Source organism: Galeopterus variegatus, unplaced genomic scaffold (assembly GCF_000696425.1).
Source record: "Galeopterus variegatus unplaced genomic scaffold, G_variegatus-3.0.2 Scaffold687, whole genome shotgun sequence".
NCBI classification, from domain to species: Eukaryota; Metazoa; Chordata; class Mammalia; order Dermoptera; family Cynocephalidae; genus Galeopterus; species Galeopterus variegatus.
Window position 1 is genome coordinate 155,198 of NW_007726798.1, and position 12,662 is coordinate 167,859.

The 12,662-nt window shown below is 42.6% G+C and overlaps 1 protein-coding gene across 1 annotated transcript; it reads left to right on the forward strand.

Annotated features, from left to right (window-relative positions):
- The first annotated feature begins 75 nt into the window (after window positions 1-75).
- Window positions 76-12,643, forward strand: LOC103589421 (glycogen phosphorylase, liver form-like). Its single transcript, XM_008571389.1, has 14 exons — window positions 76-270; window positions 2,737-2,880; window positions 3,104-3,196; window positions 3,886-4,032; window positions 4,347-4,510; window positions 5,005-5,119; window positions 5,675-5,776; window positions 5,878-6,025; window positions 6,124-6,182; window positions 6,288-6,429; window positions 7,829-8,036; window positions 9,038-9,172; window positions 9,623-9,689; window positions 12,421-12,643. The coding sequence occupies exons 1-14, from the start codon at window positions 97-99 to the stop codon at window positions 12,595-12,597; spliced, it is 1,875 nt and encodes a 624-aa protein (XP_008569611.1). The 5' UTR covers window positions 76-96; the 3' UTR covers window positions 12,598-12,643.
- Window positions 12,644-12,662: the final 19 nt, after the last annotated feature.

Sequence of the window (12,662 nt, forward strand, 5' to 3'; positions counted from 1 at the left end):
AGTCCTTTAGTATGGCCTTCTCAGACTCTCATGTGAAGCCCAGCATGAAGGTTTGTTGAAATCTTTTTGGATTTTTAGGAATTTTAGGAATCCCACATGGCATGCAGCAAGCATCAGGTGAGATCGAGGGGCTTCCAACAACAATGGCTGGCTTGTCTATTTATTGTTTTTCTAACGTTCCCCTCAGTTAATGTTGGTGACTACATTCAGGCTGTGCTGGACCGGAACCTGGCCGAGAACATCTCCCGGGTCCTCTATCCCAATGATAACGTGAGTAACCAAGCTTGCTTTCTCAGTGGCGACAGAACCAAGTCCTTTTACAAAAGCCTATTCAGTAACCCTATAAAACACAATGTTCATTTTTTTTTTCATGTGCAGAATAAGCTCCATATCTCTTCCTGAATTACAACCAAGTGAGGAAAACAAATTTTCAGAATTCGTGAAATCAGAATTGGTGTTTTGGCCTTGATTAGTGACCCCATCATTAATTGGGAAGGCTCTGCATTTGTACTTGTATTTGCATTTGTATTTGTTGTAGTTGTATTTCAAAACCTGAATATAAAACATGAGCTGGATCATGGGTACAGCACTAGCTCCTTTCCAGACAGAAATTTCATGTGCAACGTCAGAAGTCCCTGTGATTTCCTGCCTGGCTCTTCCCTCACTCACTGGGCTCTTCCTGGCCCTCTGCCCCCAGGCTGGTTGGGGTGATGGACCTCGGAGCAGGCCTATAAACAAACACCTGTCTCTTCTGCCACTTACTTGTATCTTTAAACTTTTTCTTACAAATGATTATCCTAATTTTATTCTAAAAATAGCTCAGTTTTTAAAAACTTGGAACTGGATCTCAGATGACTGCTATGGATTCTTGGTTGGTTTGAATATAAGCGACTCTAATTTCTCCAATGGGTAAAATCATACTCTTGATGCAGTAATGATTTTTTCTAAAGTTAACCTCAGAAGCAATCAAACTAGTATTCTGCTTTACAAAGATGGCAGAAAACAAGGATCTTGGGGACTAGGACATAAATAGTCCCTAGGACCAGATATCCACTTGGTGTTAAGCCACAGCCTCTAAGAGGGGAGTAGGATTATGTGGATTTTCAGGAACCTGATGGTACATGTTATTTGGGGAAAATATTGTGACTTCAGTACATTTCAGAGAAATCAATAACCCCATAGCAAAATGTTATTCTGTTTCATGGTCAACATAAGAATTTTCCAAGTTTGGGACTACACTGCCTGGCCAAACCCAGGCCTTCAGGATTGTATAACTGGAAGGTGCTTGAAATCCATCTTCCTATCTTCAGTAAGGACCAAACCTAACTCTACTTGGAAATAAGCATCTGCAGTAATTGACAACATATTCTAAGTAAGCATGGGGTAAAAAGTTGACCAGATTTGTTGGGTAAAAGGTAGCTCTCTGGATTATGTTTTTTTAAGAATGAGTTGATAAATCATTTTCATTCTGCAGTTACAAAAACAAATTCATTCTCTCTCCTCAACCTGGCCATAGCCCTAACCCAGGCATTAGTCTCCCTTCCAAGGATCTTGCACCTGCCCTCACCCTGCAACTAGTGAGAAACTTTGTTTTTCCTGGAGTTCGGCCTTCTTCTCTCAACCAAATTCAGAACACAAGCAGATAATATTAATTCTACCAGAGTTAATTATTAATATTAATTAATCTGATCAGAACTACACTATACTTTTCACCAACACTGAAAACTAGAAGACAAAAAAAAAAAAATCTGAGGGTTCCATATCCAGGCAAATAATCACTATGAGGGCAGAATAAAGATGTTTTCTGATGTGTAAGGTGGCTAAAAAATTGACCGTGCACACACTTTTTCCCAGGAGACCCTGGAAGTGTGTGTACTCCCAATGAAGGGGAGTAAACCAAGAAAGAGAAAGACATGGGATCCAGAAAACAAGTGACCCCAGACTGTAGATGAGCACAGGGGTCCTCAGAATAACAGGGAAAGAAGATTCTAAGATGACAGTGGAGCAGCAGTCCCAAGGAGCAGCCAACTCAGGAGCGATCCAGAAGAGACTGTTCAAAAAGACTGAGTTAATGGAACACCTAATGTGTTTGAATATAGTGAGAGGAAATTTACACAACTGGGCTAGAATGCAGGATAATTAGGGGAAAGTACTCAGAAAACCAAGTAGGCAAACAAACGAAACAATTATGAACTCCAGGAAAAAAACTTTTTAAGAAAATGAAAAGTAATCATTATAGGAGGACACATGTACACACAAATCAGCTGTCTGTAGCATTTACGTAGTCATAATAATGTAAACACTGATTAAGGAGCCAGTGAAAATTACAGCGTAATTATGTTGAGAGGATTGGGGATGAGAATATGTGTTTGATGGCTCTGATGTATAAACTGAGTTGCTTTTTGGCTCTTCTCCACTACCAGGTCAGGATTTGGCTTTCTTGGGTCTTCTGGCTCAGTTACCACTCATACATCTGTTTTTAAGCTTCTAAAAAGTTGTTGTTTTCTCTCTCCCAGTCTCTTTATCCTTTATCTGTATGCCTTTTTAAAACCCTTTTGCTGTCATTTTGGTGGGGTTCCAGGAAAGAGCAAAGGCTCATGCTTTGGCGTTCCACCTGCCATCTTTCATAAGAAAAATGGGCTTTATCCTCAAAGCTTCCCGGGCAAGAGACACCAGTCACGTTTTTGACCACACCTACAATGGGAACCACTTTCATTCAGTCTCTCTGGCTTGAAGTTTTTTGAAGGGAAGGAGCTAAGATTGAAGCAGGAGTACTTTGTGGTGGCTGCTACCTTGCAAGATATCATCCGACGTTTCAAAGCCTCCAAGTTTGGCTCCACCGAGAGTGCAGGAATTGCATTTGATGCCTTTCCGGATCAGGCAAGTAGTCAGTCTCTGCAGGTGGGGTCCATGGAGGGGCCAGGATTTCCTATCAGCTTTACTGCTCTCTCCCAGTGCTGAACAAGTCGAGTAGGAACAGTGTGCTTCAAGTGTTTCACAGAAGCTGGGCATTTAGCTTGGTGCTTTCCCCAGGCATGTGTGGGACAAGGAAGCCAGAGCCCGGGCCACCAGTCACCTTCACCTTGCTGTCTTTCCCCACTAGGTGGCCATCCAGCTGAATGACACCCACCCTGCACTTGCCATCCCTGAGCTGATGAGGATTTTCGTGGATATTGAAAAATTGCCCTGGTCTAAGGTCTGGACAGTCTGGCTTCTTTTTACTTTAATAAACCAGGATATCGGTAGTTGAAAGACTTTGCCAAAAAGCTTCTTTTTCAGTTTTTCAAAATAAGTTACTGTTGCTAACTTCCAATAGTTAAAGGTATGTTTTGCTCTGATGCTGACATTTCTCCATCCTCAGGGATGTGCTTTACAGGGAGTAAAACTAAAACAAAATAAATACATTCCTAATGTGATGTAGACCAATAGCTGTATTAAGGCTTATATTATGTTTACCGTTTTTGTGTCTAAAAGGATTCTAAATTAAATTCTGTAACCTCAGAAGACAGCTAATTGAAAGTATACCCATAGCTTTGGAATTCAGCATTTTAAACATACCTGCTGAGAGCATTAATTTTTTATTCTACAACCTTTGTGTATTTAATAAATAAAAGACATGTCACAATAGTAGAGATTTATTAGAATGCTGTCTTAAGTTTTATCACACAGTTTCACAAATATCTTCTGCACCTCCTACCCCCAACCCTCCCTCCTCCGCCCCTGAAAAGAAAAGTTCCCATTATCTGGACCACTCAGGAACCTGTTAGAATCAGTGTGTATACACTTAGAATTGTCCTGTTGCAGACAGGCCGAGTTGAGGAAGTGTTTGGCCTGTGTGGTGGGTGTGCACTGCAGGGGAAAGCAGCTGACCCCTCTCTCTGTCAGGCATGGGAGATCACCCAGAAGACCTTCGCATACACTAACCACACAGTGCTGCCAGAAGCCCTGGAGCGCTGGCCAGTGCAGCTGGTGGAGAAGTTGCTTCCTCGACATTTGCAAATCATTTATGAGATAAATCAGAAGCATTTAGATGTAAGTCATTTGAGACATTCTTCCCTTTATGAGAATGAGCTCTTAAGACATTCAGGGTGGCTGCAGTGTTCCCCCTTTCCAAGCATGAGGCCCAAACGTCTTTCAATCATTGATATGACAAGCATACTCAAGTCTGAACAGGGCTCATTAAAAGTGCTAAAATGGAAAGATGGCATCTCCCTAGGGCTAACTCTGCCCCTCTCTGTGAGAGTGAAGTTCTATATTCACTCCATCAAAGATTTTGCTTGGGAAGTGAATACCGTTATTGCTTTAAACCTGAGTGGCCAGCAAGGTCTTTCTCTCCCTTTGGCTAGAGAATTGCAGCTTTGTTTCCTAAAGATGTCGACCGTCTGAGAAGAATGTCTCTGATAGAAGAGGATGGAGGCAAAAGGATCAACATGGCCCATCTCTGCATTGTGGGCTCCCACACTGTGAATGGCGTGGCTAAAATCCACTCAGACATCGTGAAGAAGGAAGTGTGAGCCTCCATTACCGTGGTTGTGGGTCTAACGCTGATCTGTTAATGGAACAATGCTAACAAATGCAGGGTTGCATTTAGCAATGAGGAAAGGCCTGTTACAATGTTTAAAAGTATTTTCTTTTATACAAAGAATGCTTCTCTTTAAAAAGAAAGAAAGAAAAGAAAATATGCCATCCTCTCTAAGCCATTCTAATTCTAGACTTAGGAGCCAAAAAAAAAAAAAAATATTCTGCTGAAAGTCTGGTATATATGTCAGTGCCAGGAAGTCAGATGGAGGTGATTAGATTTGGAATTTTTCTTGTAATTATTTTGAATTGCAAATGAATTTCTATTTGGAAAGACAGTCATAGCTGCTGTCAGCCCTTCCCTCCACTTTTATTTAATCTTTGTAAGCCTGCACTTGGCTTCTTTAATGTAACTCCGAACTTTATCTAGCATGCAGGACCCTGGCATTTCAGCCAAATTCAGTGATGTGTTTCTTCCATCTCCAGATTCAAGGACTTCAGTGAGCTAGAACCAGACAAGTTTCAGAATAAAACCAATGGGATCACTCCACGGCGCTGGCTCTTACTCTGCAACCCGGGGCTTGCAGAGCTGATAGCAGAGGTAACTGGGGAGTGCCGAGAGGCATGTGAGTGCCCTTATCCTTAGCAAATCCCATCTGCAGCAGGGCTGGGGCTGGCTTCATCATCGTGTAGCTTGTGCAGTCACACAGAGCTCCATGCCGGGTTTAATTCTCTGCTGTAGCCATCTTAAAATTCTTAAATTTTGAACAAGGGGTGCTGCAAATTATGTAGCTGGTCGTGGCTAACAGTATTCATATGACACATGGGTAGAAGATGGTATACCTATTTAGTAAATGAGGATAACAAAACTCATAAATAACTAATAGAATAACAGGGTTCTTGGTCACCCTTTGGAGTAGATTTCCTGTGTTTAACACTTTAATACCACTAAAACTACACTTAAGATTCTAGCAGCAGTGTTCCTCTCACAGAGAATTATTTCTAGGCTCTTCTGTGAGTGACACCGTTGTGTGTACCATGTATAACTATGCTGTTGTAACTGGGTGAGAGCCACTCACCCCGTCCTCACAGAAACTGCTCATTTGGGCTTGATTTCCACCCCTGAATTAAAGCCACCCCTTCTTTAAATTGAAAGAAAATCGGGGAAGACTACGTGAAAGACTTGAGCCAGCTGACGAAGCTCCACGGCTTCCTGGGTGACGATGTCTTCCTCCGGGAAATAGCCAACGTGAAGCAGGTGAGGCGTGGGGGGCCCTCCCGGCACGCGCTCGGGGGGCTCATACTCCACTCTGTAAAACCTGAGTCAGAAGGGCTGTGCACCGTGCCCTGTCTCAACAGGAGAATAAGCTGAAGTTCTCTCGGTTCCTGGAGAAGGAGTACAAAGTGAAGATTAACCCCTCGTCCATGTTCGACGTCCACGTGAAGAGGATCCACGAGTACAAGCGGCAGCTCCTGAACTGCCTGCACGTGGTCACCATGTACAACCGTGAGCTGGCCCTGCAGCCACCCACAGGCCCCACGGAGGTGGACAGTCTCGCCACCCTGGCCGTCAACTGACTTCTGTCCCATCCACTTCTTTTTCAGGCATTAAGAAAGACCCTAAGAAGTTATTCGTGCCAAGGACAGTTATCATCGGTGGCAAAGTAAGTTGACCCTACTCAGTGGGGACTTGAGGGCTCTAATCTCTTGCCATTTCTCCACTGGGTCACGGCCGCCTTCTGTCACTGTGTTTAACGTTCTTCCCCAAGGCTGCCCCGGGATATCACATGGCCAAAATGATCATAAAGTTGATCACCTCAGTGGCAGATGTGGTGAACAATGACCCCATGGTTGGAAACAAGTTGAAAGTCATCTTCTTGGAGAACTACAGGGTGTCTCTTGCTGAAAAAGGTATACTGTCGTCATTACAAAATGTGTGGGAGCCAGAGCAAATTATAGGGATTACTCAGTAAGGAAAACAGTGTGGCTAACCTCAGGGCACTAGATACTTAAGATAAAAGGTGCCGCTCTTGGGCAGAATGAGGGCCTGAGGCAAGAGCTTTTAAGGTGACCCATCTGACAATGACATTGATGTCCCCACAGTCAGTACCACAGAAGCACATTTCCAAGTGCATTTTCTTCCCAACCAGTGAGAGCTGGGTGCTGGAGGAGGTAGCCTGAGGTTTTGGCATGATGCAAACCTGCTCTACAAAAGAGAGGACAGGTCTTCAGTTCCTAGCCCCACTTCTGCAAGAGAACACAAACTCACCAGTCCCCAGATGTTCCTCTGGTCCCTGCAGGGAAGAAAGGGCTGTCATTTGTTCATGGAGCAATAGGAAATGAGGGCAGATGTCAGGCTGCCAAAGCACAAGTCCTAGATGTGCCTTGTATGGGCACTGGGGCATCTGGCATGGAGTTCCCAAGGGGGACAGCAAGGATGGCAAGAATGTCCCTTTCAATGTCCCTTTCTCTGCCACTGAGACCTTTGTCCATTTGCATCACATGCTTACAAAGCACCATCCACATGCAAATGCCAAATGTATGTTCACCCACTTCCCAAATTGGAAAGATAGAAGGAAGCTTTCTCTTTTCTGTGGTATTTTTGGGTCCCCTAGTGGTACTGTTTAAGAAATGTCTGCATAAAGAGAAAAGAGCTAAGTCCTTAGATCTAATCCATGAATAAGCTCTCCTAGTAAAGCAGAGAAGTGGCCCTGACCTTTGTGGTGACAAGAAGGGCTTCAGGCAGCTCTATCTGTGTGTAAATCAGCCTGAAAGGTTAAAGGCTTGATGTCCAGCCCCTGGCACACTTCAATTGCACATGGCTTAATTTCCTGCAGTGAGTGGAAGGAGGGAGGTGAGAAGAGGAAGGAATGCAGAAAATCCACTCCCCTCGTGTTGCAAAAGAGCAGAAAGGAGAGATGCTCTGAATTTTATGGATCTAGAAAGAGAAGTTTCAAAATATTTTATAAAGCAGAAGAAATAAAAATAAAGCCAAAACAAAAATTGGAAAGGAGAAAGGGACAACAGAAAAGTAGTATCAATGTTTATAGCACAAAGCCAGTAGATACTCCTTAAAGTTTACAGACCAAGAAAGAGTAGTATACGCATAAAGTTATGTAGCACATCAACAGTGCACCACAGTGGTTGGCCGAGTCAAGGGGAAAGAGTAAGATCTGCCTTCTATACCACTTAACGTTTGTCTTGATGTGCATGTATTACTTGCGTGATCAGAACAGGCCAGCTAGACAAACGCTCACATATAAGAAGATTTAGAGAGACAGTCACTCATTTTAACTTGGCTTTCTTGCAGTCATTCCAGCCACAGATCTGTCAGAGCAGATCTCCACTGCAGGCACTGAAGCCTCAGGGACAGGCAACATGAAGTTCATGCTGAATGGGGCCCTGACCATCGGGACCATGGATGGGGCCAATGTGGAAATGGCAGAGGAAGCTGGGGAAGAGAACCTGTTCATCTTTGGCATGAGGGTCGATGATGTGGCTGCTTTGGACAAGAAAGGGTGAGAGAGCAGCTCTTTATTGGTCGGGTCATCCCCAGGAGGGTCCATGATCTCAGAGGGCATCCTGCCCACACAGGTACCCATGGAGGCTGGGTCACATGAGATGTGGCAGCATAGCATCTGCCATGAGGAGTCAGGGCAGCCTCCTGGCCACAGATCAAGTCTTACTAAACCCAGCAAGTAAAAATAAAGGGAGCTCAGACACAGGTACATGGAGTAGTTGCTCTTTGTTATCAGCCATTGCAGAGCTGGCCTCAGTGAGCTACTCAGTTCTCTGCATCTGTGATTTTTACTTTGATCAAAAGATGAACCAGTTTCTAGTTGGAAGTTTTTGCCTATAATTTAAACCATTTTCTAGTGCTCCTCTAAGATCTCAAAGAGATGGACTAAAATTGGAAAAGAATAGCCATGGATGTACAGAAGCACTCGGGAACACTTGTTTTCACTTAATATCTAGATAGATTTGTTTGCCTGAGTTCAGGAATGAAAGAAAAAAAAAGTACTGTCCAAAGGACCTATGGGAATCACAAAATTTAGAGAGTGCTAAATATACTTCCTAACCCTGGGAAGTAATTTTCACTCAGTAGCAACAAATTTTGAGAACCTGTGGATCTCAAAAAGCAACTGGTCCACTTAATACAAAGCTTGTTTAGAGCCATAAAGTCTGCACTGAAACAGAGCTTCTGTGTTTCTACCAGATTAGACTATTGCTCTGTGACCATATTTTCATTATCTACTGTTATTAGAGTCTTTGGTTACTAGGAACAAATCAAATTTAGAATGGAAAATAAACTTGAGGAAAATTTATCTAGTAAAAATGTGTCTATACCCATGCTGAAATCTACAATGGCTTCTATAAATGCTAGTATTTCTGAATGCATTTTTCACAGCTAAATGCAGTGTCTCGTGTGCTGTTAAGGGCCTTTAACAAAACACTAAAGGCAGTGTCTAGTATGTTGTTACGGCCTTTTTCTTATCACCCACCCACCCCTACCCCACAGGTACAAGGCAAAAGAATATTACGAGGCAATTCCTGAGCTGAAGCTGGTCATTGATCAGATTGACAATGGCTTCTTTTCTCCCAAGCAGCCTGACCTCTTCAAAGACATCATCAACATGCTATTTTATCATGACAGGTGAGTTCCCACAAGGAGAGGGTGCTATTTGAGCTGTGAAAAGGGGACAAAAACATCTTAAACCAACTACAACCCACTCATGTAGATTAGCATAGATCTGGGATCTGATCAGATAACCCAGTCTTGGGGGAAAAAAGATATTCTCTGCCAATGATGCAGTAAGGTTTAAAAATAAGACCCACAAATCTGGTATTCTTTTTCTCCATCCACTGATATACCCAACTTTCAAATGCATCCATATGATGACATTCTTACATGTGGGAAGAACCATAAAAAGGTTGAGGGCTGATTAAAATTCTTGTGAACAGAAATATGAATTTGGTAAGCTAGCCATGCCTGACATTTAGCAAAAGAAAATTTCAAATGGAATTTTAGAATGCATCTGTTAATGAAGCTTTTTCTTGTTTTTTGTTTGTTTGTTTTTTCCTTCTAATTAACAAAAATAAACAGATTTAAGGTCTTTGCAGACTACGAAGCCTATGTCAAGTGTCAAGAAAAAGTCAGTCAGCTGTACATGGTAAGTTGCAGAGATTTATAAAAGAAACAAATTTACTATGATTAACTACAATTTTTGTTTCTTTTTATTAAATCTAAATAGCAGGGCCCTACTACCAATCAAAAAAAAAAAGAAAGTGAAGCAATTGTCCAGCTTATTCTGATCAAAACTTGACTTTTCCCATGTTTGGGCAAAGGTTGGGATTTGCCATTTCAGTAGCAGTTAAATGTTTAATTCACAAGTGAAAAATCAAGTATTAAATTTTGTAATATCCAAATAAAAAAATGACAAATAGTTCAATATTTATGGAGCACCCACCCTGTAGCAGGTATATGCTGGAAGCTAAGGATGGAAAGCCTCAGAGAGGCACTGGGACTCCTCCCCTGCCAGGCACTGTGCTGGGCTCTGAGAACACGGCGTGAACAAGGTCAGGTTCTTTCTTTTCTTCCTTCAAGGAGCCTGCTCAGTGCCGGGGTTCTTAACCTGAGGCACACATCAGAGTCACCAGCACAGCTCTTTCACAGTACAGAGGCCAGTCCCCTAACCACCCCACCCACCTCCTCTGAGAGATTCTGACCCAATAGTGGATGGGACCACCATCAGTATTTGCAAAACCTGCAAAGAGGATTCTAAGCTGAGCCTCAGTTTATTGGGATAAGACTGATCCCCTATTCTTTGAAAGTTGGAAAATAAGTACCTCTCCTGGACTACTCATAGAGTGGGGCTATATGAATAGAATATAAATGTATAGGGCCGGCCCGGTGGCGCACTGCTATAGTACGCCACTTGGGAGTGCGGCGGCGCTCCCGCCGAGGGTTCGGATCCCACATACAGACCGGTTCCCGCTCACTGGCTGAGCGAGGGGCGGGCACAGCACCGAGGGTTGCGATCCCGTTGCCGGTCCCGGTCCGGTACGGGCGCGACACTGAGGGTTGCGGTCCGTTGCCGGACACGAAAAAAGACAAAAAGGAAAAAAAAAGAATATAAATGTATAGAAAGAGGAGAGGTTTCATATTTGAATGTTCGAAAAAAAAGAAAAGGAGAAAAATAAGGAAGCCTATACTATAATTAAAAAAAAAAAAAAACCCAATACAAAAAAAGGTCAGAACCATGTGAATAAGACTTCCTATGCAAAGTTATACATCTTTATCAAATAGCTCTCTGTTTTGTAAACATGCGGAAAGGTTGATCATCTCTTACAGGAGAGACTTTTAGTGAATTGCAGGTACCCTGGGGGAACACAGAGGAGAAGGCTAGCTCTGTACCAAGACTCCAGGTTGGGCTTCACTAACATTTTTCTCTATTCCTTCCCCAAGGCAGGTGACAGGATAGTTCCTACAGTTGTCCCAGATGTCCCACTGGGGTTTTAAAATAGGATAATTCCAGGCCTGTGCTGCTTTACAGCCCTTATATTCTGGTAGAGTCACGTCCAGTCCCCCAACAGTATAAAGGGCAGAACAAGTTCAAATTAAAACCAGCAAGGGCCCAGTGCTAGGGCCAAGCTAAGCGGCGACTTACTGCTTCCTGGACACTGGAGAGGGTGGCCACATACGGCCCCCAAGAACTCAAAGGCAGAGGGAAGAGAATGGCGTCCTCACGAAATATGAATAAAACAGAGAAAGAAAGGACTGAACAGGGCAAGGGAAATGTGAATGTCAGTGTTAAACAATGGGTCTCCTCTGTTAAAATTATGACCCAAATCCAAAGGATGCCCATCTAGAAGCCCAGCATTTGATTCAATACTTCTTGTTCATTAGTGCAAATTGTAGGTTTGGGGTTTTTTGTCCCCCCAAATTGCAGTTATTTACTCTTAACAATAATTGTATTGTTGAGGCTTAGTAAACATGACCCATATGGCTGGCAAGTCTATTCATATCCATTTAAATAAAGAAAGTGAAGAGAAAAAGCTTTTATTCCCCTGATACTATAGTAAGTTTCCAAAGTCTGAAAAACTAATTTCAGATTCTGTTTTGCAGTACAGAAAGGAATGAATAGCTTTAGTCTTTCTTTTAAATGCTTATAATGCATTGCTAGTGGATTTGAATAATGTCCTGTCATTTCCAATAGTTCTAGAGTTCTTTACAAAATCATGAGGCTATCAAATAGCTTCTTATCCTATTATGAAAATTATGAGATTTAGATGTGATTTTTTAAATTAAGGATAAAGCCTTAATTGACCCTATTTTGAAACCCCAATGGAGTGTTTGGGATTCAGTGTAAACCTACTGAGGGACGTACCTTCAGAAAGAACAAGATACGCTAAGTGTGTCAGTAAAGCCTCCCATGGGATGGTTTGCCTACGCTATAGCTAACATTCTAGAGGAGAGTTTCTCAAACTCTGACTGTGAGACACTGGTTAGACTTCTTTACCATGGCGTCTAGCAGACAATGAATGACAGTCTCTTCCTTCCCCATAGTTTAAAGGGAGTGATCTTTGTTCATAAAAAAGCATGAGAAATACAGTTCACCTGCCAAAACTTTGTAACCATGACAGGAATATATCCTTGGTTTCTCGAAAAGTGGAAAGTTCTTTTTTTTTTTTCATTCCTAAGAGAAACATACTCTAAATATGAAGAAAGTGCAGTCTGTCCTACCTCCCTCTCAGCTGAGGAACAAGTGAATGTACAATTCACTACAGTCTATTACTGTCGTTTTCCTCATGAAATGTGCTAGGATGTGCTTGGCCTGATGCTAGTCTTAAAGCTTGCTGGGTACTCAGGCACTGGGCTGTATATACATGTGTTGTTTACAGAATCCAAAGGCCTGGAACATGATGGTACTCAAAAACATAGCCGCCTCGGGGAAATTCTCCAGCGACCGAACAATTAAGGAATACGCCAGGGACATCTGGAACATGGAGCCTTCGGATCTAAAGATTTCCCTGTCCAATGAGTCTAGCAGTGGGGTGAACAAAGCCAATGGAAATTGAATTCTAAAATGCCTCTAGAAAAAAATAGCTTCTTACTGAACTTGAACATTTTTATGAAATTCATT